The 18,281-nt window shown below is 35.0% G+C and overlaps 1 protein-coding gene across 1 annotated transcript; it reads left to right on the forward strand.

Annotated features, from left to right (window-relative positions):
• The first annotated feature begins 715 nt into the window (after positions 1-715).
• On the forward strand, positions 716-15,690 carry LOC145237302 (dynein axonemal assembly factor 3-like). Its single transcript, XM_080100108.1, has 11 exons — positions 716-920; positions 2,711-2,868; positions 4,680-4,773; positions 5,187-5,344; positions 5,781-5,957; positions 6,178-6,300; positions 9,228-9,353; positions 10,779-10,992; positions 11,777-11,891; positions 12,169-12,243; positions 12,682-15,690. Exons 1-11 carry the CDS (start codon positions 854-856, stop codon positions 12,839-12,841), a joined length of 1,467 nt encoding a protein of 488 aa, XP_079956234.1. The 5' UTR covers positions 716-853; the 3' UTR covers positions 12,842-15,690.
• Positions 15,691-18,281: the final 2,591 nt, after the last annotated feature.

Below are 18,281 nucleotides of genomic sequence, written 5' to 3' on the forward strand. Positions count from 1 at the left end.
GTGTTGGCTTCAAAACTGTTATGATGCAGTTCTAACACGCAATTTGTTTTCGGTTCAATAATAGCAACTGACAGGAGACAAATCCTTTTTTCCAGGACATTACAATAATGTCAGAATCATTTTTTGTACATTGTTTTTTAAATGAAAGTCGGTTTGATAAAAATCAGCTTTTTTAGATAAAGTTTGACATGTGGTCTAATCTGGGTAATTATTTTGGTCCTAAAAAAATATTTGCACATCCCTGCTTTGTCCCATAAAAATGAAACTGTAAATGTGCACACAAACCATCAGGATAATATCTGAATGCTTGCTAATGCTAAAAATGGGTTTAACCATTTATCAATTATCATTTTTGGTGATGTGCGTTTATTTTGTTACTATGGAGCTAAATATAATTCTAATTTTTGTTATACTTGCACTGCTGCATGCATGAGTGTAACTGCCAAATTTTAATACATTTGCACTGCTACATTCATTTTGTTGTTCTTCCTTGCTGTCTATAAAATAATTTTGGTTCAAATCTCCGGACTCAAGAACACAATAAATTACACAATAAATTTACACATCTCCTAGATTTACAATTGCAGCAGGCAAGAAATAAGTTTCAAAATTGATAGTGGTTTGTAAAACATCTCCGCTGACATGCACAATAGTCCGCAATTTAATATCTTGTTGACCAAATGTTTTCAATTTTAACTAAACTATATAGTGTGTGACTAACTTTCTTAAACGTTTATTTGCAGTTGCTTTAAGACACCATGAATGTAATAGCTTAGTTTTGTAGCACACTTTTTATTTGAATCACTGTGAAACTTAGCGGACAAATAGGACTTGGATTTTTATCAAGGACAACATGACAGGAGAAGGCTTTGGTTCTGTGACCATGTGGGGTTTCAGTCCAGCACTGGATTTCCAAGCTGGTAAGTTTGACAGATTTAAGGAAATAGCATTTTTTATTGTGCCTATTTATATCACAATAGACCAGGCCTTAGTAAACCCTGTTGTCAATTAAAGCAATTGTCTTTAATTTAAAGAACTTTACCTTATTATGGAGATAGTTTACAAATTTCAAGTTTTTGACTTATCTCTTGTTTTAGTGCAACTGTATCGCTAAGTTTTGTTTTACCAAGCAAAACAAACCCAACACAATTAGAGTTACAAAACCTGTACAAACTTTATGGTTTAAAATATAGCAACAGCGAGAACACTGGTGGGTAAAGTTTTGCCACAGTAGCAACTGAAAAAGTGAAACTAGTTTTTCAAAAGCACCAAGTTTGTTTCAACCTACATTGTAGACAGTAATTTGAAGGGTTTGATGTGTAAAAATAGTCTTTACACAAAAAAGTGTAAAAGATACATGTTGAAATACTATGTCTAGTTGTGCAGTATTTTGGTAACTAACACTTCCAATGCAGTCTCAGAATAGGTTGTTTTCAAACGATCTGACGCATTGCTCTGCACTCAATCACTGTCAAGCAGATCTCACCAACTACATTTCTGCACTACCCACATTTTGTCTGGTTTTCCTGTAATGAGTGCTTACCACTACCTACAGCTGCTCATAGAATGCATGTGCATATCAGCTGTTAGTTTGCAATAACCTTTCCCTATTTATAGCAAATGCCGGAGTCCAAAAAGCATAGTAAAATGTTAACTTTAGTTTATTTCTGTTGGTATCAACATTTTTAAAGAAAGCAAAGAAACAAATTAGACCTTTTATATTTAATAAAAAATAAACAAAACAGGCCACTTTAAATGGTTACAATATGGAAGCTCTGTAAAATATCTTAAAAAAACTCATGTGGGAAGTTTTATTTTACACAGCATTATTTTTTTCTACTTCCCAGACTTGTGGCAGATCAGTTGGTCCATTGAGACATAGTCCAAATGCAACTAACACAGTACAGATAGGGCACAGTATTACACAGTATTTAAAACCCATTAGGTCCCCTGATTTATTGTATTGTTTACAAAAATGCAACAAAAATAAATAACAAGCAAGGCATTACATGTAACTTCCTGTTGTGCTTAGAGAAGTTCGATTTGTTGTTTTGGTTAACAAGCAATGTGAGTCTGTTGTGTGACATCCATTGATAAAACCTCATATGGTGTCAAATTTCTCTTTTTGGACCACTTTAGAAATGAGTCATCTGATTTTGTGGATGAAAAGTTCGGAATGTTCATTGAACCACCTGTTAAGTGGCGTGGTTGCTATTATATGCTCCGTGGACCTCATTATCACCCAAAAAATTTAAAATGGTTCCTGAAATGATGTTTTACACCACTTTGTATATTCAGCACACATGTGCCAACTAAATTTTTGGGTTGTTTTTTGTTTAAACGTCCTGCAATGGTGGTACAATGGTTGATGTGGATATTGAAAGCAACACAACACAAGTTGTTGACTTAAATCTTCACTCAGTTTGTATTTTGCGTGGCAAATAAGTTGGGTTGAAATTAAAATCGCTTACTACAAGTAGAAAAATATTCATTCGATATATTGGAGTTGGACACTGGAGGACCAAATTATGAACATAACACATACCAGAGATATGCAATGTTTTGTATTTTTTATTGCACCATAATTCATACTTGAACATGTAACGCTGCCAACAATCAACAACACCTATTACTGATTAAATTATTTCTCCTTTAGTTTGCTGATAGTACTCCTGGTTGATTATGTATGAATGAATGTTTTTGATTTCAGGCCTTCCTTCTCGCAAAGGACTGAAACGTGCCGAGGAGTCATTAGGAAATGGTGAGCCGGTTGAAGTCCTCAATATCCTTATGCTTGGAGCTGGAGATTGCAGACATATCCTAAAGACTATGGCACACAGAAAACGACATCAAGCAAGAAAAATCCATGTAAGTTGCAATGAGATAAAAATACCAGACAGCGAATGTTTTGGTTTTGCTGATTTCAGTCACAATGACTTATTGCAAATCTTTGAAACTTGATAAGATGTTTTTTCTTTCTAGATTTAGTGGTATGCTCGCTGTTTTTTTGCAAATCACTAGTCCTATAATACCTTTTTGGCTCTGCATTATCTTAAAGTAAGAATGGTTATCCTTTCAGAATAACTTTAAGCTGCCTATGTGAAGAGACATTTTTACCTAATTTTTTTGATGTTTTAATACAGGGGTGGGCAACCTGCAGCCCTTCTTTAAAGGTTGTGCAGCCCGCAGAGACGCTTGGATTTTAAAAGTACTGGCAAACGAGTCCAAATATTACATATTTTTGGGCTGCTTAATGCGTCTGATGCTAGTTTTCTGCGACCTGGCAAAATGTGGCTAGAATCAAATACGAATTATACTTGTAGTTAGGCATACTTGGTAGAGCAACAAAACAAAATCACTTTGTGTTATGCACAGGTGCGGCCCACGATCCAACTTTGACATTTGTAATTGGCCCCACAGAAACAAAGGTTGCCCACCCCTGTTTTAATATAATTTTGAACACAATGGTGATTTTTAAAAAAAGATATGCAAAGATTGCCATCCTAAACAGATCATAACGTCCATAACTTTAATAGATTACACAACTTTTGGCAATTACTGAACCTTTTTGCCTAGTCAATGGCATTTTAAGGTCAAAATTTGCCAAACAAAATGTGAAATACATGTTTGGTGGTTGTGTGCTGTTAGGCATTGGTTTGTTGCCAACAGTCCACTACTGTTTGTTGCACAGTAAATTTTAACATGTTAATATGTGTACCATGACCCTACTGACATCCCAATGAACTGACAATCAAATTTAACCAACATTTTAGATTCACAAACACTATAAACTTTTGATATATTCAGACTAAAATGTTGTTGTTGTTTTTTAAATGCATTTACCCACATTGACACATTTTTTTTAATTGGGTGGCAGAAATATTTTTGTCAAGTTTATGTAATGCAATAGGCCTGTTATGAGGCAAATATGTAACTGCGCAAAAAACTGGTGTGTGTGTGTGTGTGTGTGTAATATTTTGTATCTCTGTTTTCAAGGAATTTTATATTTTTTGTTTGCCTAGTGGGTGTGTCTAATATTCACAAAACAAATAAAGTATTGAGAGTTAAAAATCATCTTAAATTATGATTTTGTATCAAAGCAGTTAGAAAAAACTTTTCTGTATGTTTTTTATTTAAATAGTTTTTTGTTTATGATTTGGGATGACCGCACTTTTATCCAATTGTGTGATTACTTGTCCACAATAATATTAAAACATAATAACTTCACATTGAATAGTTGGAAGGTCAGATAATGTCAAAAGTCTTTTAGATTTGGCTTATTTATTGTGGCTAAATTCTTTCTGATAGTCCAAACTTTACACAGACAAAATATAAAACATTTTTCCAATTTTTTTAACATAAGTTTTGAATATAAAACATTTTTGGATTGACATTGTGTAACTGATGTTCATATCACTGATGATGGCATTTGTCGAAAAGTTTAAACAATAAAGCATGTCGCTCGTATGTCAATTTGGGCAGTTATTTTCCTCATTAAACTTATGTATAAGTTTGTTTTTTTAATAAAATGTACACAAATTACATTTTTTATTGACTTTTTACAAGTTTTAACCTGTTGCATAAATATCGGATTACATGACATAGCATGTTTTGCTTTAAACATTTAACATGCTCTACCCTCTAACACTTCTAACTGTGAAACAACTTGTTTTCCACAGATCTATGTTGCTGAAAACAACCTGGAATTGCTGGGAAAACACCTTCTACTGTTGACTCTTGCACTCGAACCCCCGCATCGAATGGGTTTACAAGGTAAATGGACTTTTTATTGCCTTGCTGTAAACTTCGGTAGGCAGTGTGAAATGTCAACACTCATTGTTGGTTTTATAAGCTGGAATTGTTGATCCTCTTTTTATTGCTATTTTTATGAAGATCACACCCCTTGGGAAGAAACATTGTATGTCACATTTTTGCAATGAATTTTAATATCATGTCATTGGAGAATTTTTTAGCAAATAAAATGATTTTTTCATTGTTTTGCTTGTCTGGTCATTAAAAGATTGGAAATAAAATCCCTTGGAAAACTAAACTGCCAAAATTGTTTTTTTCCTGTTAAAATTCTTCAAGCAGACACTTAAAAAATATCAAAAATACAATAAAAATTGTGTTCAGTTACGGAAATATAACATTTTGTTTACCTTTTAAATTGGTTTTGACTTGTACAGAAAAGGCCGAGTTATTTGCTGAATTGTATGGCAACACATTAATCCGACAACAGACAGTGCAGTACTTGCAAGAAAAAGCCAACCTCTTTGTTGAGATGATCACAGACCTTGATTATTCAGATGAACGAATGCCAACAATTGACATGTCCCAACTGAAGGCAAGTCAGACATTAATTTATGTGTTTTTAAAATGGTCCGGCAAATTTAGTTTTTTAAATAGAGTATATATGTTCTGGGTACATACTGAATTATCACTTTGTTATGGTGTGTAACTTTGTTATGGTTATATAAGTCTTTACCAATACCACATGATTGCAGCTGTAATTCAAATTCACACTCTTATGAATGTGTTTTTAAACTTTGCTTTGGTTTATTCACAAATAAGCACATCACTAAATGCAGATCGATATATATATATATTTGTTCTCGGACTGCCCCCTGATTGTCGAAAAATACAACAACAAAAAATCGATATATATTGTGGTTAAAATTACTGATGATTTGGCATGAGTATCTGCTGCAGTATGAGGTTCACAAAATGTATGGTTTTAATCATATTTACAGACCAGTATTACAAGAATATGTTTTATACAGTACAAAGAACGTGACTACCTCGAAGGAATCTTTAAATTCTGGCGTGATCCCGACCCGAAATACTTCAACATAAGCTCTATGTGGGATAACAGGTTACGTCAGTACCTCGCTGCTCGATATGACTCAAGAAACGGAGCTTTTGACTGGGACCTATCCATGAAACTCCATGAGTTAGGAGTAAGTCTAAATCTGTCCGTTTTGCATATGGCTATACCCAATGTATATTACTATAGTACTAATGGATACAAGATATACTCATTGTATATTTACTTTTGCTTGCATATATATCCCCTTTTGCTTCTTTATCTAGTATAATCATTGTGCTACATACTTTGAGAGTGCTATTTACCCTAACAAACAACCCATCTTATATGTTTTGTGTGTTTAAATTTTTCAGGCCAAAGTAGTGTGCAAAAAAGAATATACAAGATGGAGGGAGAACGGCCTGGCATTCGAAACTAGAGAGGGTATTTATGATCGACCCAACAAATCCATGGCCAGTGGAATTGTGATTAAAAGAGTAAGAAAGATTTATCACATTGCTTACCAACTACAGTGAACTACTGGCAGATTATTCCATGCTTTCGTATATTTCATTTACTATACTTATGGCCAGTCTACATTTTGGTTTTTGTGAATAAATTTGGCCAGAAATTTTATTTTAGCTGTATTGTTTTTACTGTATGAACTATACTGTACTATAACTGTTACATTGTTACATTATGTTTTGGGCTTTTGTGGTTAGGGCTTTACTATAAAAACTCTTCTAATCAGTTCTTGGCTGTTTTAGCCAATTTGATCCACAAATTGTGCACACCACTATTCTCTACTCCAGTGGTCTTCAACCTTTTTTATAGGCGACCCCAATTTAAGGGAAAATGAAATCAGAATTTACATGCGACCCCATTTTTTTTTCAACACTGAGAAAAATGTTTTAAGTAATGCTGAACAACAATTGCACAAACTGTACATAATTACAAACAAATATGGCGATACAAAAGTATTATGAATAAATGACTACATACAAAAGTATTACGAAAAAAGTTTTTAAGCCGTTTCATTTAATTTTAAGACATAAACCCAATTTTCGGAACACAAACTTGTCAAATTGTTCAACATTTAATTTGCACTGTTAGTGAGATGGTTGCGCCTGTATACTGTCCACACGTTTTTGAAGCCACGGCTTGTCTTTGCACAAGCTTAACCGCATGTCATGCTCCACTTCCAATCGATTACGATGTTTCGTTTTTAATACACTCATTGCACTAAATCCTGCTTCACACAGACACGTGGTTAAAAACGGGATTAGAAAAATTTGGCATAGTTGGGTACCTTGCATAAATAACTATTCACTCGTTCTGGTGTCACCTTAAATAATACAAACTTATAGTGATGAGTCATAATATACGTTGTCGAAGCCCATTGTTACGCGATAAAGGCATTTTCTGTTTTTCCACTACCACGATTTAATTGCAACAGGAAGTAGCAAGCTGTACTACAAAACAAGAGCAAAAGTTGCGATCTAAAAGAACATAATATTAGTTTCATTTTCTGTAATCAATTTTAAAATGCAATAAATTAAATTCGGCGACTTATTGCGACCCCAGAAAAAGTTTAGGCGACCCCACTTGGGGTTGACGACCACTGCTCTACTCCATAACATTCTAATGTAGCTATTTATGGGTCCCCTTCCCTGAAGGGGACACATATTGTTTTTGTCCGTATTTTTTTTTTCTTTTTTTCTTTTTTCTTTTTTCTTTTTTCTTTTTTCTGTCTAACGCTGGTTTGTAACGCTCGTTTGGTCAAGAAAGAGTGCTTCAAATTTATTCAAATTTGGACATATGTTAGATATTAATCCAAACTTGGTCCACGTGAAGTTTGACCCCAAATTACCCAGCGGTTCACCCACAGGCCCCCGAAACGTAAAATTTTTAACGCTGGTCTGTAACGCTCGTTTAGTGAAGAAAGCGTACTTCAAATTTATTGAAATTTGGACATATGTTAGATATTAATTCAAACTTGGTCAACCAGAAGTTTGACCCCGAATTACCCAGCGGTTCACCCACAGGCCCCCGAAACGTAAAATTTTTAACGCTGGTTTGTAACGGTCGTTTAGTAAAGAAAGAGTGCTTCAAATTTATTCAAATTTGGACATATGTTAGATATTAATCTGAACTTGATCCACCTGAAGTTTGACCCCGAATGACCCAGCGACACACCCACAGACCCCCGAAACGTAAATGTGTCTAACGCTCGTTTGGTCAAGAAAGACACTGTAGGCAGAAGTCCCAAGAGAGTACGTTTACGAATAATAGGGCAGAGCGGGAGGGCTCAGCTTGACGTCGGACAGACGTTTTACGAGACGTCGTTTCGGTGATTAGAAATCAGCTGTTTTGCACAGCAATGCATGTCGTTTTATTAAGTTATCACTCACATTTTCAGTTTTGGCAAAGGTTTCACACATATGACGCGATTTAAACCTAATAAGCGTGCTTCGGTTTCGTATAATGTCAAGCAAAACTTTGTTAAACAAACTAAATATGAAAAAATAAACTTGACTTTTTTGCAAGATAAAAGTTTTTTAAATGCTCGTTGTTAGGTTGGCCGCTGCATGACCACGGGTTACTTAAGGTCAATTAGTAGGTATTACTAACACAGTTCAGAACTTTCTTTCGCCATAACGTAGCGTTTTTTTTTTTTTTTTAATCAAATACTCAAGGCGTATATAAATTAGGTCAAACGGTGTTGTTGAACACCAAGGACGGCGTGCTATTGAAAACGGTGTCAAAAGGTCAAACAGTCGTTTGGTGTGTGCACCCTAAAGGTTACTACAGGTCAATGGTACTCGTTTTGCGAAACAAAGTTAAATGAAAAACTCGTTTTGCGAAACAAAGTTAAATGAAAAGTTATGTATACACTTGCAGCAAATCGTATTTTAATTGTCTGTAACACAACTGTTACAGCTTTCTAGAAAAAAATTGTGTTTAAAACCCGACCTTGGACGACAATATCTGGGTCAAAGCAAGAGATTAAATTGAAAGTATTTGTTTCGTTCTTTTTTAATGCTTTTGTAATTATACGACAATAATAGTGCAAAAAAATACAACAAAATTTTTCATTGTTGGGTTAACGCTTTCTAAAAATTTGTTCTTAAGAATTTAAAAATCACCGCAACATTTGTTTACCGTAAATCCGCACAAACACGCGTGTGGGGACCCATTAGTTTTTGTTTACAAAAACAATCATATGTGTAGATCAAATGATGTGTATAGTAAATTGGTAAATATCGTATAGAATATATAAAATGGAAGTATATCAGAAAGCCACCATTCTAGTTTCAGCTTGACTTTGGTATGCTACTATATTTTTGTTCACCAAGCAATTTTAACTCAATTTCATCTTGTTTTCTTGACTGATATAAAGAATTCAACACTTTCCGTTTTGCAGCGAGATGGAGAGCGTGTTCCTTGTCGTGGATATTGGGGTGATATGGTCACCGGCCCTTACATTGCATTCGGTGTAGACGCTGAAGAAAAATCTCTTCTTAAAACTGCAAATGGAAAACCAGTTAAGGTCGGTACAAAGCTTATAAAAAATACATACAGACATATGCAGGGTTAGCTCTTAGTTTTGTTCTGTGGTGCTGTGTTTGATTTGATTAAATTCCAATAAAAAATCTGATTTTGCATAATTATCATGGTGATTAGAATTGAAAATTTAGTTAGGTATGCTAAATTTATGTCTGTAAAGATTGAAATTAACAAAAAGTATTATATATTGCTAAAAAATGTGCACAGTTCACTGGTTCCTACAAACTAACAAAATAACTTTTATTACATGCTTTGTAGGCTAAAACACCTAAAGCAGTTTCTAAAAATTAACTTGCATGTGTAAAACTGCTTTTGGTTACAAAGAGAAATTTGACAAATATTGTAGCATCGTCATACATACTCCCATTTCATCACTAAGCCCTAAAACATGACATGAGAAATAAATAAATATTTCATGGCACACTCTCAAATCTCTGGACATACAGAATCTCTACCCTATATATGTATACATTGCATTGTATTTTTCATTCACATTTTTGTGATTGGTGTAATAATAATGAAAAAGTGTATAATTCAAACAGGTGTGTTGCTTATGAAGTTTTCCATGTGCGTAGTTGTTTTGTTTACCTAAAAACAACAACCAAAAGAGAAAGAATAAAAGCTGTTTTTCATTTTTACATGTCCTTACATTTTGTACAAACTTAAATGCAAACTTATGAACAAATATGGATATTCTATAACAGTACTAGTCAAGTATTCTAAAGGTATTGCAGAATTCTAATATGTTTTGCTTACTTTATCTTGTCAATAGTATTAGCTCACTTGTTTACGATCCTCCCCGCTACTATACCATACTTCCTGTTCATTTATGCACTTTATCATTTGAGTTCATCAAGAGGGTCAAGCTAAGGAAATCGTTTGTCCTAGGTTAAAATTGTCTACTAGAGCATGAGTGATTGGATTTTTACACAATGAAAAAACAAAACTTGGTTTCAGTAATGCTCATCATTTTTAAAGAGTGAAAATGTGCATCAAAACTATACAAAGCTCCCATTTTTTGCCATTTAAAGTGGACTAATGAGGTTTTTAGGAAGCCATGTTCTAATTTCACTGTTTTGTTTTGTGAATTCATTTTTTAAAAAGTTTTTGAAAAATTGTGACATCAATTTTTGACATTGTGATACAAAAGTGTCCCCAAATAATCTAACCATGAGTTAAAATATAGTTGTTGTTTTTTCGGTAAAGTGTTTATGCATTTAAGATAACTTACTAGAAATCTAAATTTTTAAAAATTACACTCACTTTATACATATTAATCATATCAAAAGTTTTGCTAAGTACAGCAAGTGAACTGTAAACTTGTAAGGTTAGTTGTACTATTAGAAATTGGTGCTTTTATAGCTATTCCTTTCCAAAAATGCAATCACATTTTGTGGTTTTCTTGCAGAGCTCTGAAGACATAACTCTACACAATCTGACATCGATGTTTTACGAGCTGCAAACTGGAAAAACTTATCGTTTGGAGTCAGAGAAACAAGCCATGGACACTGAAAGCAAAATTGTTGAATTGGATGAGTGCAAGGAAGAAGCAGATGAGCACAGGGAGATGGAAACAGACGGAGATTTGCAAAATCATAAACATGGAAATCGTGAATTTTATGGTAAATTATGTCTGATTGTTGTGAAAATGTTAATTTACCATCAGATAAATTGTGCTTTGAACACAATCCAATATTACTTAGCTGGAAATGAAACATATTTAATTTCTTTACTGCAAATATACAAACTGTTACACTTTTGTGATGAGCAATATACAACTGAACACAGACATAATCTGTATGAAAAGCGTTAAGTTTGTTGGATTTGCCAACCTGGTAAACAATGGAGCAGAAAACTAACAAATTTTTCTGGATAGCGGTGGTAGTTCTTAAAAATAAGTTGCAAACCCTACTTCACACTAGGATTAATAGCCATCATTTGAGCAAGCAACTTTAAAACAAAGATATTTTCTACTGGCAAAGCATTTTTCTTGTTGTGTGTTATTCAATGTGTTGAAAAATTTTTCTTGATTGGGAAGGTTGATGTAGGTTGGTCATTAAATCTATTTAGTGATGGGATGGGTACCTGGTACTAGGTACTCAGTATTAAACGATTTCAGTGGTATCGATACTCGTACTCGGTATTGAAATATTTTGCCTCAGTTTTCAATACCAATGTTTGATCTCGAAGGTCGGTTTACACTAGAAATTCCACCAGATTCTGTATATCTTTTTTGCTATCGTGTGGAGATCACAAATTAGCTAGTGATGTACAACGCTGTATTTAAGTACTCTGTAACCGATATCGAAAGTATATACATGTGGTACTTATACTCGGTATCAGTACTCGCTTCAAAACCTGGTATTGTCCCATCACTGAATCTAACTTTTGTATATTTTCTTGCAGCTCCGATCTGCTGTGAAGAAGTTTGTGTCCATTTTCTACCTCTTAACTCAGTGCCTGAATTACCTAAAAAGTCAAAGTTTAAGAAGTTATTCGATCATGCTTTCATTTCAGCCAGGTAAGTTCCAACTGAAATGACAGGGTAACAATTTTGTTTGTTTCCTAAAAGGTGTTCATTTCCTGATGTTCTTATCACTGTAATATATGCAATCTCTGTTGTGGTAATCGAAAGTAATCAGAATAATTGAAAATTAAACTTATAAAAATAAAATTCTGTGGAATAAAAATCAAAGATGTTTTGGCACAAAATAGTTTAACCGTTTGTTTTGTCTTATATGACATGCTATATAAGTTGATTATACAACACTTTCAACAAGCTTTTTTACCGTTTTTAGCATGGTTCAAAATCTAACACCGTCACTGGAAGGGATTTTTGCTGACCACTCCACCATAGACATAGAGCTTGTGAAGTAAGTCTAATATCTGTATGTTGTAAAATATGTTGTAAAAACACATTAAAGCCGTTTATGTGAAGCCCCAACCTTTTCAATAAGGGAACTGACATTACCTGTGATTTGGCACGTTTTCAATACATTTCATGTTCATTTCACCTACTGGTCGACTATGCTTCTGTTGTGGGGACTAGCAATACATTTTTACTCTATACTTAGTTGCAATAAAACCCATTCCTGTGTGGTGTAGCTGCAACGTTTTACTCACAATCCACTATTTTTGCGCTCCATAACGTATCCACATACATTGTTCAGCTATTTCCGACTTGGTGATTGTTTTGTGCAATTGCGTCGCTATGTGTTCTTTTATCATGCGAAATTTACACATTTTAAAACTTACGTCTGTGTTTTCTGACATGTGAATTCAACCAACCATTGAAAAACGTGTATTTTCAGATACATCCTAGATCTGAACAAATCGCAAATCGACGGTTTTGCGTCACGAGTTACGTCAATGGCTGGTGACGTCGGTTTCGGGCCGGCCGACACAAGTGAGGAATCGGCCGACAGCGTAAACGGCTGCTTTGCCCGGTTCGTCAAGCGATCCACGCAATGACGTAACCAAAAAGGACGATGACGTCACAGCTGTGATGTTTCACTGTGAAATAATATTTGGGGGTAGCTTGGGATTTTTTGTTGGGTCAACGACCGAAATTGAGCACTTGTTCGTGTGGTAAGGGCGAATATTATTTTTGTAAAACGCTTCAAAAACAGTTTTTTGCTTAAATAGATTATCTATATCTGTTTTCTTTGGGTAGTTGCGAGTGAGTGTGTGTGTGTTGTGTACATGCCAAATTGTTTTTTTGCCTTTGGAAACAGTCCACTTGGTACCGCGGGGCCATTTAACACTACAGGTACGGTTGGGTCTTGAAACTGCTCGGTACAGAAGGATCGAATGGTTTTGAGGAAAACTCGGCACGACGGGTGCGCATGGTGTGGAAGATTCGCATGGTATTGCGGGAAGTGATTAAAACTGCATATCCGTAGAACGTACCAAGCGTACCCTCGGTACCGAGCAGTTCAAATCTATTTCAATAGACTTTTTTGCCTTGGGACGAAAATGGCTTTACGTTGGATTTTTTTCAAAAAGCGTCACAATTTTGCCAAGACAATAAAATTGCCAAAAAAACTTATTGGTAAAATTTCTAAAACTTGTAAGGTGCTCTAAAAGTTAGCCCGCAAAATACCAATTGCCTGACAAACCCGTATATACCGAAACAACACTTTGGCGTTTGTTTTTTCGTCGCCATGTTGCTGGTTTTATTGTTACTTTACTTGATTAACCACACATTTAACTGTATATCGTACTTTTCGTCTCACCGACCCAGTATTTGCGTACAATCCCTGTGAAGATCGCAGAAACTTTTTACTACTAAATACTGTCCTTGCTGGCGTATTTTTAGTTTCAGTTTGCTGTATTTTGTCACAATACCCAATTCGATCTCATTTCCGATGTTTTTTAGCATTTAAGCGGTTCATTTTTGTTACCGTACCTTACACCAGGTATGGATTTTGTAGAAGTTTTTTTGTCACGGTACCTCACAAATCATTCTAATATCTTTGTTTATAAAGTGGGAAAAGTTGTGTAGATATGATTTTGAAAATCCACAAATTTTTACTCTAACCTTTTTTAATCTCTACTTTGTCAAACCGGATTAAGGTGCAGATCTTTTTGTGCCAATATCTACAGTTTTTAAGGGTTGCAATCCGTAAAGAATCAGGTTGCATGATGATTAGGTGCTGAAACTTTTGCCATTTTTCACATCCTTGATTGAGCTTTTTACTTTGAAAAGGATAAAAGTCCCTGGGGGTATCCCCGAACATAATATAATTTGATTTTTGTTGTACTTATATTCGCTATTTTTAAAAGGTCTACATTTTATGAAGAGAAATTACTTTAGAAATAGTATCTTTCGACCAGATGTACTTTTAGACCGTTGTAAGCAATTGTCAGTTTGATGCCATATGGCAATGAACGGTAACTTTGTGTTACATGCAGTTCGATTGCCTAACTGGTGAACCAATATATTTTTTGGATTTATACCCTAATAGTGGCACTCACATTCTTTGTTATTCGGCAAATATAATGCTGTTTAAACCTGATTGTTTAAAAACCTTTATTACCGCTATTAAGAAATGTTTTCATACAATTCAACACTCTTGCGTGGTTTTCTCCCAAAACATGTAGAAACTATTACAAATATCTTGTTGGATCCGTGCCAACAATTATGCACAGATTTTTTGCTGATAAGGCCAAATATTTGGACGATTTTCAAAGTTGCTCGTTGCGTTTATTTTCAAGGCATATTTGTTACAGTAGTGTTACGGAGCGAATTTTTGTCTGTTTTTTGTAATCTGTCGCTATGACCTTTCGGTTAGTAACGCAATGTCCAACATAATTTTTTAACCTATTTCTGGAATATATCATTTCAAATTTGTAACCAGTCAAAATTTTAACATTTTTTAATTAGATTTTCGACCGAAAACGTAATTTAATAATACCGTTAAGACATGGCCAGTTTTAATCACCGAAAAACGATTTTGAATGTTTCTTTCCATTTGAAATTTATATGTTGAAAACATGATTTTGAACAAGCCATAGAATCACCAAACGCAAATGTGACAACGTTATAGCTAAAAAATAATCTTTTTGTTAAAAAAGATCGTCTCAACTGCAACCAAAATTTTCAAACTTGTTCATTTTGCAAGAGTGGTCAGAGCTTTCCAATTTTCTTGCGATCAAATCTGCTTAAAAACGTCGTTGACTATTGATTATTTCGTTGCGAAATGAGAACAACATTTTATCGCACTTTATCCAACGTAGCTCGTAATTTTAAGTCGCGATGCCAGTTTCTTTGTCGTATATTTTACTTTCCGGTACTCCGTTTTTTGCGGTGTGGTACGAAACCACCACAAAATCCCGTCATGCAAAAGTTGTTTTCAAAACTTTAACCATTTTCAGAAACATAAAACTCCATAAATTGTCCCAGGTGTATTTAAAACAAAGAGTTTTCAAGCTTCTTATATGGTGATGGCATTGTAACCGAACATTTGTGTTTACTTTGTGTCCATAAACACCTGACATTACTGACCTAAACTTATTTGATTCAAATTCCCGAAAGCGAGTTTTCAAGCGAGCCTTGCGCAGTGACCTCTGACGCCTGAACTCAATAGCAGAAAAATATCTGCTTAAAATCACGCAGCACCCAAAGAAAGACGCTTATGGCGCAAATTTGTGCATTTTTCTCGCATACCACGCAGTTGCTTATGATCGTATTGACTGTTTTTCTTTCGCTTTGCGGCTGTTGCATTATTTTCTCTTCTCCAACTGCACGCTGTAATACCTGAAGCATTGTTTTGTAAATCCTGTTGAATTACAACCAGTTATTGCGTTTCGTTTTAAAACGATTTTGATTGGCTTTGCATAGAAAGCTTATCCTGTAAGTTGCTGTGTTCCAGGTGTGAAATAATTTCCTGGGTATAATAAACTCTCGTTTTAAGCTAGACAGACGTCGATGATAAAATTTAAAATTGAACAATTGATCCTAAACATACAACCTTTATGATATTGTCCAGCATAAAACATGAGCATCAAGTACCTGAAGACTTATGCGAGTTAAACTGACGAATATAGTGAAACGCGTTAAGCCTCAACTCGCAGCTACTGGTGTAGTTATATAACAGATAATAACACAAAATAAATACTCCAACTTTTACAGTAATAGAGCACTTGTAACTTGCATTTTTTATCTATTTTTACGTACTGCTGACAGTATTATGTCCCCCATTCCAGAGATGTAGGCTACAGAGTCTGATTTTTTCCGACTCCACTCCGGCTCCTGATAAATAGCGCAAAATCAGACTCCGACTCCTGATAATACTCCGGTGTAACAGACAATTGTTGTTTCAATGAAGCAATATTAAACGCAAAATGAACTCCGGCTCCAGCTCCCGCAGGCCTGAAAAAACATAAACTCCGGCAAATTTTGGCAAAATCCGGCTCGTGTACACCTCTGCCCCATTCCCAATTTTCCGGCATCTGGTCCACACGGGTGGTACTAAATAGCCTACCACAGCGGTTCCCAACCTGTGGGTCGCGGGGTCGCCTGACAATTTGCTTGGTGTCGCCTAAGGCAGGGCCTGTCAAACATGCGGCCCTCCAAGGGTTTTTGTACGGCCTGTGAAGTAACTTTTATAAGTTTTTTTTTTACTCATGCGAAATACCCTGTCAGACCAGTGAGTTAGATCAGGGGTCCGCAAATAGTGGGTCGACCTTCCAGTCTGGGTCGCAAAATATTTTAAATTTTCCATGAATATAAGCATCGCATCTATAGTATTAATGAACTTCAGCTTTTTTAATCTCCTAACTATTATTGCATTGTTACATACAGTCTATGCTTGGATCGCGATAATTTAGAGCATTTTTTTTAGGGTCGCGACAAAAAGTATTTGCGGACCCCTGAGTTAGATGACACAACCATTCTCTACTAGTGGTATATGCAGGGTTGCCATACCGTCCTTATTTCTAAGATTTGCCCTTATTTTGAAGGGTTATGTCTTAGAAACGTTTATTGTCCTTATTTCTAAGAAATGTCCTTCTTTTTGACTTGCGTCCTTTTTTTGTCTTATTTTCAACAATTACAAGGAACAAACTTAGTGAAATGACAGTCAAATCCCTGCTATAAGTAAAAGTAAACCTAGACCTGAGCTGTCATGAGATGCACGAAGTATTCTTTATAAACAAGGAGTTGCTGGAACAGATTGTTTCTGGTCCAAATATTGCATGTAATATGTCATGGCTCGTATAAATGCAAATATTCGTTCAAAAACGTTTGTTTCGTTTCGTATGAAAAGTTAATTTTTCGGTTGTCCTTATTTTTGGTTTCATGTCGATGGCAACCCTGGGTATATGCAACGTTTCAGTTGGATGATCGAAATAGCCCACCTTTATAATCAACAATTGCGATTGTTGCGTCATTGTATGCCATTGTTTTCGCAGAAAGCAATTAAGCGCAGTTGGTTCTTTCACACCGCGCCACTGTATATAATGGCAGTAACGAACTTTTTTCTTTTAAATCTTTAAATTTTTGTTGTTGTCATGTTACATTGTCACAATGTTTCAATAGTGCGCCCCTAGACTTACTTCAAAGTTTGATTTTGACCCTCAAGGTTGTTTGTGTTTGACACACCTGGCCTAAGGCATGGTTCCCAACTTGTTTTAGGCCAAGGACCACTAACCCCAATCAAATAAATACATTAAATTTTAATTCAGAGCCTGCTAATTTTTGACCTTGGGGTCACCGCAACTTGGCAAATGTTATCATGGGGTCAGGGCACCAGAAAGGTTGGAAACCGCTGGCTTACCACATGGCATACTGAGAAAATTCAAGCCCCAACAAGGGTAAATGAGACCAGACACCGGTCGTTTTTCAATTATAAACCCGAATAGCTCTAACAGTCATCGTTTGCAAACGTTCGCAAAATTGTATTTTTGGAAAAGCATATTTATGTCCTTTAAAACTACCTGCTTTGTGAGGTAACATGTGATATTTGGTACTACCTTAGTGATCCCGATAATATTTTTAGGGCAGAGCTCTCCAAATATTGCAAGTTGTTTAACTTTCTTTTGAGTTTAATATAAATAAATAAAGGTGATAAGTAACAAGTCGACTACTATACAGGAGATGGCAATTATTTAGTAAATACTATTATTCAAAAAATAATGAGGACATTTATGTAGTAAACACAAGCGCAACATCACTCGCCACGGTTCATTGGACAAAGCGATCAAGAGTGACAAGTGAAAAGCAAGCCGGTTTTAGGACTTTTAGCAATTAATAAGTTTATTAATTAAAAATTAGCTGTAGATTTAAGGGTAAATTTTTTTCTGCTTCATATGTTCCATGTGAACAGTCTTACAAAGCCAGTATTGTTTTGAGAACGTAAGTTGCAAATTTCTTTATTGAATTTGTAGTATAAATCTGTTGTTTTGTATA

The sequence above is a fragment of the Phallusia mammillata genome, chromosome 7 (assembly GCF_965637545.1).
Source record: "Phallusia mammillata chromosome 7, kaPhaMamm4.hap1.1, whole genome shotgun sequence".
NCBI lineage: Eukaryota > Metazoa > Chordata > Ascidiacea > Phlebobranchia > Ascidiidae > Phallusia > Phallusia mammillata.